Source organism: Muscardinus avellanarius (genome assembly GCF_963383645.1).
Source record: "Muscardinus avellanarius genome assembly, chromosome: 9".
Lineage (NCBI taxonomy): Eukaryota > Metazoa > Chordata > Mammalia > Rodentia > Gliridae > Muscardinus > Muscardinus avellanarius.
The window spans coordinates 31,676,767-31,689,162 of record NC_137795.1 but is presented as its reverse complement, the minus strand read 5'-3'; the positions used below and the strand labels follow the sequence as shown (position 1 = coordinate 31,689,162).

At 40.1% G+C, this 12,396-nt stretch overlaps 1 protein-coding gene across 1 annotated transcript; it reads right to left on the bottom strand.

Moving 5' to 3' along the window:
* Positions 1-2,112: 2,112 nt before the first annotated feature.
* On the bottom strand, positions 2,113-12,087 carry POLR1F (RNA polymerase I subunit F; the record flags this gene model as incomplete). Its single annotated transcript, XM_080701691.1, has 4 exons — positions 2,113-2,527; positions 3,399-3,607; positions 7,768-7,909; positions 11,834-12,087. 4 exons carry the CDS (start codon positions 12,085-12,087, stop codon positions 2,113-2,115), a joined length of 1,020 nt encoding a protein of 339 aa, XP_080557817.1.
* Positions 12,088-12,396: the final 309 nt, after the last annotated feature.

The following is a 12,396-nucleotide window of genomic DNA, read 5'->3' as shown; positions in this document are numbered from 1 at the left end:
AAACATAATTGTAATTATATATTAAAAATTTAAAACTTGAAGGAAGCATTTATTAAACATTATCTGGATGTGTCAATACATTACATCTCAATACTATTGCTTGTTTCAACTTCTCAACTAATACTTTTAAATAGTACTGTGCAAAGAAAAGTAATGTGAACAATTTTAATCTTTGTAGACAAATAAACCGAAAACAGGCTGAAATAACATTTTATTTAACCCATTATGCCCCAAATATAGTAATTTACCAGTATAAAATCTTAAGTTTACATTCTTTTTCTTTGTATATTTTTAAAATCATGTATGTATTTATATTGGTAACACCTCTCAATTTGGTTAGTCACTTTTTTTGGTGGTATTGGGGACTGAACATTTTACCTCTGAGCTACATTCCCAGCACTATTTTATTTTTATATTTTGAAACAAGATCTCACTAGTTTGATAAGTCTCACTACTTGCTGAGGCTGCCTTTGAACCTGTGGTCCTCCTGTCTCAGCCTCCCAAGTACTGGGATTACAGGCCTGTGCCACCACACCTGGCTGATGAGTCACATTTCAAGGGCCAATACTGACTGTCTCAATTGTAATGAAAAGACACTGACTTGCACCTTTGCACTGTCTGGCACTTCTACTTATAGAGGAGCATTGTGAATGGTCTGCTAGTGTCCAAATTCTCTATTCCTATTCTTATAGATCAAGACACACCATTAGCAGAGTTTATTGATTATCCAAGATTAAACTATGAGACCAGCACAGTGCTGGGTACTAGATAAATGGCAACATAAGGGCTGATAAGACAAGATTAATTCTTCATTCACCTAGATACTAACATAGGCAATATTAATGGTCAATCTTTTTCTTCATAGCATTTAACACAAATACTAATTTCCTGGACTTTCTTACTTGTATATGTTTCTCCTATAACACTCCATTAAGGAAGAACTTCTATCTCCCTGTTTGCCATTATATTCCTGACAAATGGATGATATATCTGATAAATGCATAATCATGTACTGATTATCATCCTCAACCAGCTTGTCACTGTTACTATGTTTTTCACGACACATTCCACATTTTCTCAATAAAAGCAATAAGCACTGTGCCCTCTTTAAAACAATTTCCTGCTGGGAGTGGTGGCGCATGCTTGCAATCCCCATGCTTGGGAGGCAGAGACAGGAGGATCACACAGGTTCGAAGCCAGCAGACCGTTTCCAAATAAAAAGTATAAAATAGGTCTGGGGGTGTAGCCCCGAAGTAGATACTTCCTCCAACACACTTCAAAATCAAGAATGATTGAGAAACAAATTAACAAGTATAAAATAAAAGCACTTTCCATCATCCCCTGGAAGGAAAGAATAATGAATACTGTTTCCTACTACAAAGTCAACAGAGACTTGGTACTTCAGAGCTCTGAAGATTTCAGAAGTAACTTTGGCAACCCATTTTAAGTTAAACAACAAAAATATTAACATAGTTATGATAAAATAAAACTTAAAACCGGCAAATGTACTGAGTTTTTTAAAAAGCCAAATAAGAAACCATGTAATAACTAATGGTGAAACCTATTACCAAGGAGGGGGACTTATTTTTCAATGATAAAAATGATATTGTAATAAAGAGTTCTTTTGCTAATTTTGAGACTATGTAGAGTATAACATCTTGAAGAATGCCAGTTGAGAATGAGAAGCTCTTAGAATTTTATTCTATCTGCAATAAAACTGTACTTTAATAATATTGGTATTAACCAAATTATGGTCAGTTTTGTGATTTTAACACAAAACTTTCCAACTCTTAGTCAAGTGTTCCCTGTTTTCTAAACTACCAGTATACCTAAAGGGTTTTTTTTGTGTGTGTGGTACTGGGCATTGAACCCACGGGTGCTCTACCACTGAACTACATCCCCCACTGTTTTTATTTTGAGACAGCGTCTGCCTAAGTTGCTGAAGTTGGCCTCAAGTTTACAATTCTGCTGCTTCAGCCTCCTGAGTAGATGGAAGATTACAGACATGGGCTACTACATTTGGCACAACATAATAAGAATTCGTATCATTTAAAATATTTACTTATCTATTGTGTGTAAGTCCTTTAGCAACTGAATCATATTTAGTATGCACTAGAGAAAATTACTTTTTCTCTTTTTCTTTGGTGAGACTTCCAGAACTGGGGCAAGCTCAGCCTCCTCAGTGTGTTTCCTTTTCTTTTTTTTCTTTTTATGGTCACTTTGGTAACCACTGGAGTCACTGCCTTGAAAAACAGGGTCCTGATCCTCCTGGTGCCTTCTCTTCTTCTTCCTCCTCTTCTTGGGCTCTTCCTCCCAGAGGCCATGTGCATTATCACTGCACCCCAAGTCCTCCTCCTCCTTTGGAGCAACATCTGCAGAATTTGTGAGTTCTGTGGCACCATCATTCACCTCAGACATTTCTGAGTCTTTCTTCTTTTTCTTTTTCTTCTTTGGAACTTTTTCAACAGTTTCCTCAGTGCCGGTTTCTGCTACTTCTTCAGAAACATCAGAACACTTGGGTTGTAAACTGTAAATTAACAGTTAAAAAAATTGGTAGCATTAAGAAAAAAATAAAAGAAAATGAGACCAAGAATATCTCAGTATGCTAAGATTTTCTAAATTATGGCAGTATAAAATATATAAATTTCTTATATTCTATCCCTTTATCCTTCAGCTCAATGGAATTTATTTTTTATTTTTTGGTGGTACTGGGGGTGGAACCCAGAGGCTTTCTACCTCCGGGCTATACTCCCAGACCTTTTTTTATATTTTATTTGGAAACAGGGTCTCACTAAGTTGCTGGAAGCCTTACTAAGTAGCTGAGGCTGGCTTCGAATCTGTGTGATCCTCCGGTCTCAGCCTCCTAAGCGTGGGGATTACAAGCGTGTGCCACCATGCCTGGTAATGGAATTTAAGTTTAATGCTAAATTTAACATTAAATGCTAAATTCTGTTTTCAAAGTACTTCTTCAGATGTCAAAACAAGGCATTTAAATTTGGTTTGGTTCAAATAGATGGGCCACTGAACGTTAAACCTGACCTATTAGCCACACCACAGACATTTGATAAAGCAAAGACGTATTTGTCAAAATCATGAACTCTCCTATCTACCACTTAAATCTTTGTTTCAAATATAATGAACTAAGCTAGGTGTGGTGGCACATGCTTGTAAACCCAATACTTGGAAAACTGAGACAGGAGGATCACAGGTTCAAAGTCAGCCTCAGTAACTCAGGGAGGCCTGAGTTAGTAACTTAGTGAGACCCTGCTCCCAAATAAATAAAACTGGGCTAGAGGTGGAGGTCAGAGGTAGAATGCCCCTGTATTCAATCTTCAATGACGTGCGCGCGCGCGCACACACACACACACACACACGTACACACACAATGACGAACTAACCTAGTATTATTCAGTTTTCCTCGAATGCAGAATACTCCAGCAGCATCTGAGTCTAAACGAAATACTTCAAATTCTAGTTCATCACCCACATTTATCTCCAGCATTTGCCACTGCTCAGCGGACATCTGCTCAGGTTTAGGGATGGAAGCATTAAAACACCCGTGTACTAAACAGCCAATGTGGCTAGAAGATACCTTGTTAACTGTGCCCTGAGGAGAAGAAAGAACATAACATGAAAAGACCAGAGTTAAAAGGTAAGCCAGACCTACTAAGCTTCAAATTGATCTTCAAAGAATATTAAATTAATGGTATAATTTAATATAAAAATTTGCCTCAATTACAACTTAGCATATGCCATACCCAATCTAAACTCTAGAAAACTATGGAGGTTTTAAAAGTTCAAAACTATAACTAAAAACTGTATTATGTAGCCTCTGAGCTTAAAATAAAACTTTCCATTAAACCTAGGTTTTCTCCCCCACCCCAATCACCACATATAAATTATATGGATGAAAGCTCTAAAACTTTCATCAACCCCTTATAAATGTGAGATAAAGCTTGTGGTCATGATCTGATGTCCCCACAGATAGATTCTGGATGGTCTCCATATAAGCTATGGTGCATCTACAAAAGAAGCCACTCTAAAAAGTGATTCCAACTACACAACATTCTGGAAAAAGCAAAACTACAGACAGTCTAAGATCTCTATAGATTTTATTAGGGGGTGGAAATAAGATCCTCTTGACATCTCTCCCCATAGAGATATACCAGTTGAACAGTAATTCATACATCAAACTAACTTCATAAGAATTAAGAAAATCAGGTGACAAACTATAATGCCTGCTTTTAGTGTAACAAAACATAATGATGCACTGAAGAAAGTAGCAAGGGAAGGATGCCTGTCACACCTCCCCTAACCAGCCCAGTCCTGAGAGAGGCCTCCCACTCGGAGGAAGGGAAGAGAAATAAGTCCAGGCCTTAGACCTGAAACCCAGACAAGGCTCACCATAGCGAAACCCACTATGGGACAAAGTTCCATAACTCCAGACAACCAGGCCAATGCCAATGTGCATGGACTAAATTGCTGGAACTGCCCTAGGCAGATGGCAGACTGGCTCACCACTCTTCCTACAATGTTATATGGCAGAGTGAAAGGTAGACAGGAATGGTAACAAAGGGCTTTGTCTCAGAGCCTCCTGCCAGGCCTACTGCAGTTAAGAGGAAGCCAAGTATAATCTGAAGGTCCTGTACACAGGTCAGAGCTCATAGACAAAGCCCCTTAACCAACTCCATCAGGCAGAGACCTGTGCACCAGTGACATAGATGCAACTGTCTATCACATCAGTTTCTGCCTTGGAGTGGTTCCAGAGAACATCAACCCTCCTCTCCAAATTGTGAGAAGCTCTGCGGCTTAGACTTGTGTGACTCAGCCTAGCACTAAGTGCTTGGTGTCTGGACCACCCATTTCCCAACCTTAGGCAAATTATAGGCCCACAAATATTCAGAGAGAGAGGCTCTAGTACTGCCCTATCTCTGTGGGACAGATTTTGTATTTTAGTCTACATCACGGTCAGCTGTGGCATGGGCCTGACTGCACCCAAGACGTTGTTTGAAATTCACGTACAATATCAGCTCAGGTAGCAGAATCTTTGTGAACACTACCCTAACCTCTGGCAGTGCAGCAGTGTGCAACCCCATGTGCTGGGAGTAGGACAAGGTAGGAAGCACAAAACCTTGCCCTGGAACTCAGTACTGAACTGGTGAAACATAATACTGGGCAGATCCCAACTGCCCCCATCCTCAGGCCTGCCTGGGCACAGAGCCTGAATAGCTTCAGGGGAAGATATATGGCCAAAGAATATCAGACTTCTAGCTAGCATTTCCCGTAGATGGTTGCAGCAATCTTGGTTGTACCCAAGTGATTTTAGAAGCCAGACAGAATCCTGCAGTACCTAGTCATAAGCTGGTAACTAGAGCTGAGACACACAGACCTACCATGGCCCCAGAAAGAAGCTGGAGAAACAGACAACTCTTGTTAGGTATTCTCCTGGCTCTTTCTGAACAATACACCAGCAGAATATTTGGGACAAACCTGGGCTTAAATTGCCCTCTAGTACTAGAAAACAGTGATACAAACCAACTTCAGACTCCCCGCAAATCTGGGTCTAGTGCCACCTAGTGCTGAAATAGTAGAAGTGACTACAGGCCCAGAAAATAAGCAGCCTTCTTAGAATTTCTGGAAAAACAGGCACAAAGCCAGACTGGAAGACTGGAGTAAATACCTGATCCTTCAATACCTAGACAACATCATCCACCAACAAGTACAAAAAACTTTCGGAAAAATGACATCACCTCATTCTCAAAATAAGGTGACAAAAACTGACCAAGTGATAAGCAACACAGGAGAAATCTCATAGAATTTAAAACAACTATTTTAAAGAAATCCAGTGACCTTCAAAAGAACTCAGAAAAATGTCTCAATACTCTAACAGACAATTTTAGTAAATGGAAACAACTTAAATACATCAAACAGAGAGCTGGGTGTGGTGGTGCACACTAGTAATCCCAGTATTTGGGAGGCTGAGACAGGAGGATCGCGTTCACGGACAGCCTCAGCTACTACTTAGTGAGGCCCTTTGCAACTTAGGGAGACCCTGCTTCAAAATAAAGAATAAAAAATTGGGCTAGGGGTGTAGCTCAAAGGTAGAATGCCTATGGGTTCCATTCCCAGTACTGCAAAAAAAGAGCAAATATTTAGGCTATTGGCATTTAAGTAGAACTTGAGAATGTCAAAGGGATAGAAAGCTTATTCAAAGAGGTACGAGAGAAGTTCCCAAACCTAGGGAAGTATACAAATATTTAGGACACAGAAGGGTTAAAGTCACTGTGCAGATTTAATTTAGTAACTAGTCTACCCCAAAACATTTTATAAACCTTTCACAGGTGAGAGATAAAGACAAGCCAGATTCTTAAGGCTGCACAGCAAATTAAATAAATAATACCTACAGGTACTTCCATCTAACTGACAGCATACTTCTCAGCAAAAACCTTACAGGTCAGATAAGTGGCACAGTTTTCAAGGAAAAAAAAATCTGCCAACCAAAAATGCTGTACTAAGCAAACTAACTTTTGAAAATGAATAACCACATTTCCAAACAAATTGTAAGAGAATATAACTTCATCTGACCTTTCCTAAAAGGAACACTAAAGGGAGCTCTTTAATCTGAAAGAAAGATTAATAAGAGGAAAACAAAGAAAGGTATAAAACCTAATGGTAAGAGTAAATATTCAAATTCAGAATAATCTAATAAGTATGGCATGTAAACCATTTATCTTTAATAGGATTTTAAACAACTAAAAAAGCCTTTAATAGCTATTTAAAACATTTAAAAATTAAAAGTCCTTGTGAATTTTGTCATAAGTGAAATTATATCTATAAATTTATTAAGCATACCAAGGTTTAGTTAACATTTTAGATTCATCAATTCCTATAAAATTTTTATTCTTTTAGTTAAAAAGTATGTATTACACATAGGTGAATATACACAAACACATACATACATACATACACAAAAAGAACTGCTGGTAGAAGAGAAGAGCAAGTAAAGAGGATAAAGATATACTTCAGTATATTTGACATCAACTTTTACATATCCAGCTTCTGGAAGCCTGGATGGCCTACCACACATGGCCTTCACTTTTGTGGTATGGACTGAATGCCCAGTCCCCTGTATTCATTTCCTTTATTCATTTATTTCCCTCTTTCTTTCCTTCCTTTCTTCTTTTTCTTCTTTGGTGATACTGGGGATTGAACCCAGGTATCATTCTGAGCTACACCCCCAGCCCTATTTTATCTTTTATTTTGAAACTGGGTCTCACTAGTTACTGAGGGCCTTGCTAAGTTCCTGACACTGGTTTGGAACCTGCAGTCCTAGCTCAGACTCCCAAGTACTAAGATTACAGGTGTATGATGGTGCCTACCTTGTCATTCACTTTTATTACCTGCCAGGACACACAACCATTTGAATTCCTGTTTTGTTTTTAATACCACTATACTACTTGAACCCTTTATAAAGAAAAGTTATTTGTGTAGAATTGAGAAATTTAAAAATAACTATTGACTTTCCCCCATCATTAAGATCATCTATCCAAGTAATCCGTAGACATCAACTAGATAGGTCATATACTCTGCATGCATCATTTAATAGGAGAATTTACAAACTCATCTAGGTTAAATAAATAGAAAATAATTTTTCTTTGAAGATAATTTTATTGACTCACATTATTTGAATTCCAAAGTATACAGTCTATGGAAATTTTCCAATTACATAAGTATGCAAAGAATGCAAATAAAAAATGATATACATACCATAAGATTCTGCCCTGGTTCAGGGCTAAAAATAACAAAATCAGCTTCAATATTAAGATGAATATGTCCTTGATCATCATATATATCTCCCAGTTCACCGACAACTTTGATGTTATCATATGCGATAGGGACACCTAAAAGGCTGTTTGAGAAAAAAAAAATCTTTTACCCTCTTTTATTAGATATTCTAAGAGTCCAGAAAGCACACTTCTTAATATACCACATCAGAAACACAATGGGATATGCCTAGTCATCTTTTTAGCAGGCCCAGTTCATCATAAAGTTTCAGAGTTTTGGCTAAAGTAACAAGGTTATTCAGGACAAGTACTCAGAAACAAAATGCCCAATGCTGTACAGCCACAAATGGATCCTTCTTGCCTTTTTACTACCCCTTTGAATTAGACATGCTAGAACAATAAATAATAAGACGTGGTGAGGAAAACTTCAATTTCTTTATGTCTGTATATAGGCAACTTTGATATTATCTAACATTATTGAAGTTTTGCACTTAATAGCATGTAGAAGGAAAGTTAAAAGGTTAACAATGAAGCCCTCGATTACTACAGTCAGTGACTTCATACAGAAAAATCCCAAATGCCAACTGTTGCTAGAAAATAGAAATGTGTTTACACATATCTACATTATATTGGAAACTGACACTGATATTCTATAAACTGCATAGTTGGGATTAGCAGGCAACTATTTAAAATGGCATTTCTTAATTAAGAAGAAAGACTTGGTAGCATTTCTCAACTTAACTACTACTGGAAGAAACTTCCCTGACTCCCCAAAGCAAAGCTGAATCCATCCCTCTACTCCACATACAAATATACATTGCCCTTAATCTTTTTTTTTTCTCTTTGTGGTACTGGGGATAAAGCAAAGGGCATTCTACCTCCGAGCTACACCGCAGACCTGTTTTTTATTCTTAATTTTGAAACAGGGCCTCACTAAATTGCAGAGAGCCTCACTAAACCTCCTGTCTCAGCCTCCCAAATGCTGGGATTACATGTGTGCACCACCACACCTGGCTCCTTAATCTCACTTTATTGAATCTATCTATACACATTTAGATTTTACACACAACTTTAAGACCAGACACAACAGAGAATATTTTTGTTGTAAATTTTCAACATGATTCATGCAGAAAAAGATAATGAATTTATTCCTAATAGATTTTGCTTTAGTAAAATAATCATGATCATCGGGAAAGGAAATGTAGTAACTACCAAGTCAGCAAAATCACTAGGTAGCTGTGGCTGTCCTCAAACCAGTCCTCCTGTCTCAGTCTCCCAGATGCTGGGATTACAAGTGTGCGCCACCACACCCAACAAATGAGATACCTTTTAAAAGATCTTGTCACTGTCTGGGAAAGAAAGAAGTCTTTCAAATTGAAGACACTGCTGACAAAACCTAAACACTAACATGAGAGCCATTCTCAATTCTTCCCTCTTCCTTACTTAAAACAGACAGAAGCCCTACCCATGCTGCAGATGACCTAAAAACAAACTATACAGGATAAATGGTTTATGCTACTGTATTATAATTCCCAGCAGTATGTTCAATGTTTTGTCATTAGTAATGCTTAGTTCAATGAGTGGTGCCTAATCTGCATTGAATAAAGAGGTTTCTTAGCATACCCAAGTGATAGGGAAGGGAGGTGTTTAATCTGTTTAGAATCTATTATACATAGCCACAACGTGAAATTCTGTTACAGAAATTATTCAACCAGGGTTAGGGACAAAGCTCAGTGGCAGAGGGCTCACCCAGCATACATTATGCCTTAGGTTCAATCCCTACTACTGCAAAATAAACGAAGGGGGAAAGGGGGAAAAAGAATATTCACTCAGTAACTCATTACTCTAGAATAATGACTCCTATAGAACAACTATTGAACAATGACTCCCTTACCTGCCAGGTTCGAGGAAAAACTTTTTCAGAAAGAAGAAAACAAAACAAAAAAAAGCTGCTTTTGTTTATACATTTTATGACCATTTTGTATATCCTTTAATCTTTCAAGTCTATCATCTTTAATCATTCTTGTCTACTATCTCATCTTATTTAAAAATATATAATGCTAAAGTGCTGTTTCTTAAACTGCAAACCTAATTATGTCCCAGGATTTGTAGATGTGCTACTCTGTTCTCTCAAAGGGTATGTGTACCAAACCTTGGAGCTGGAAGGAGGGTATAAGAAGATGAAGCAGGAACTGTTTATAAAACAAAAAGACAAAACGCAAAACAAAAGTAAGCAAACAAAAAGCTAATAAAGACAAGAAGGGACAAAAGGGCCATCCTGTATCATCTCCCACCTGTCTTTAACACCCCACTCTCCAATCCAATGACAATCTCTTTTCCATGACATTAACCTTTTCCCAGCTATATAGTATTTAAGAGTTCTCTAGTCAAAGCATATTAGTTCACATTTATGTTACCATATTTGCCTGTAATGTGACCATCTCAAAATACCCTCTTCTACCAAGTTGTTTTCAAAGATCACAAGATCGAATTAGCCACTCCACTCTTTTTTTACATCTTAATTTAGATTTCTGCCAATTTTTTTTTTTTTTTGCAGTACTGGAGATGGAACCCAGGGGGCATTCTACCTCCAAGCTACACCCCCAGCACTATTTTTTATTATTTATTTTGAAACAGGGTCTCACTGAATTGCAAAGGGCCTCACTAAGTAGCTGAGGCTGTTAACAAACCACAATCCTCCTGTCTCAGTCTCCCAAATGCTGAGATTACAAGTGTGCACCACCAAGCCTTGCTTTCTGTCAAATTTTAACACTTTGCAGGATTTATCTGGCTTATATTTATATATCTACTACAGTTTAAAGCTCTTTGAAACTAGGATCTTTTGTTTTTATATTTCAACTCCCTAGCATATACTAAAGGCATACAAGTGCATAGGCTTGTGCTCAAAGAAAGCTTTAAATTCTAGACACAGAAGACTAGGGGTGGGGAGGAAGGTCTAGCATCCCTTTTATTGATGAAAGCTTTGGTGAATTTGCCCAAGGAAGACGTTGCAATTCCTGCAGGGTTCGTGGAATTACTGAGGAACAAACATGAATCCCTGGGGAATCCATTCACACCCTAGTCTTAGAACCCTTCTTTTGAGCCAAAATAACTTAGATTCTTAAGGCACATCCCTTTGTAATTCTGAGTTTTTGAATACCTTAACGTAAGTGCACGCCGAACTTGTTTTACTCCCATGAGCAATATACTCACCAGTTAGCCTGAATACACTTCTGTTCTTAAAACAAAACAAATGATATTTCTCTCATTCCCAATCAGATCCAAGAGAAGAGGACCCTAGAAAATTACTAGGGCGAAAACAAACGCCGCCCATCATGTTTCACAGTAAAAAGGCTGCAGAGTTCTAGAGAATCTACTTAAGTACGCATACCAAGCTTTTACTGTCAAATGAGAAAACATTATCAGGAAGGGACTAAGCGAAACTTCCAGCGCCAAACAGAACTCGGCCTACTGGGTCTGCATCACCTGGTCTCCTCTCATCTCCACGTCTGGGGCGAGTTTCTCCATTCCCTCCGTGGGGCATTATCACATCACATGTAAGGTTTCTTCCGCGCCCTAAGAAAGGAACCCTACCCGGGCGTGGTGGCACACACTTGTAATCCCAGCATTCGGGATGCTGAGACAGGAGGATCCGGGTTCGCGGACAGCCTCAGCTACTTAGTGCTTTGCAACTCAGTGAGACCCTGTCTCAAAATAAAGAATAAAAAATAGGGCTGGGGGAGTATCTCGGAGGTAGAATGCCTCTGGATTCCATCCCCAGTACGATCGAGCGAGCGAGCGAGAGAGAGACGGAAAGAGAGGGAGAGAGAGACGGAGAGAGGGAGAGAGGGAGGGGAAGGAACCCTACGTCGACCGGCGCCGAGGGCCTCGGGGGCGGGCCGCCAATCCTGAACCTTCAGCTGCTCTCTTTACTCTTTCTTCCCTCTTCTGCGACACCACTGTTAGGGATACCCGCCGCCCCGAATAAGGGGCGCCCGGCTACCTTACGGCGTTGCTGGCTAGGAAGGAAAAGGCCTCGAGCGCAGTACCTCTCGGAGTAGCGCAGGAGCTCGGCGTCCAGCTGCTCGCGGATCCCGGTGCGCTTCCTGTTGAGGTAGCGGGGCGACAGCGCGATGTGCCTGCGGTGCGGCCCGGCCACCAGGCAGGAGTAGCGGCTGCTCACCAGCGCGCACGCGGCGGCGTAGGTGGGCAGCTCCAGGCAGGGCAGGACGCCGGCCGGAACCACCGCCGGCCCCTCCGAGGCCGCCTTCGGCGGTGGCGGTTCAGACCCACCAGCAGCCATGCGGCCGGCTAAGTTTCCTCGGCGCGCACCGCTGACGCAAGCGTACGCCCTCGCCCGTGACGCTCAGTTTTACGTCATCAGCCAGCGACCACGCCCCTAAACACTTCCTCTCCTTTCACTGCACTATGCAGGATTGGCCAGCAGAGGGCAACCGAGATCTCGCACTTGGAGGAGGGAGCGCGGAGCCCGAGGTGCGTATTGAGCATGCGCAGTCCTCAACCCCCTCCGGGTTTCTCTAAGAGCTGGTGAACCGGCTTCCTAAACTTGTAGATTAGTGAGAGTGCTCAGTTTGATCATTTCCAGCAGAAA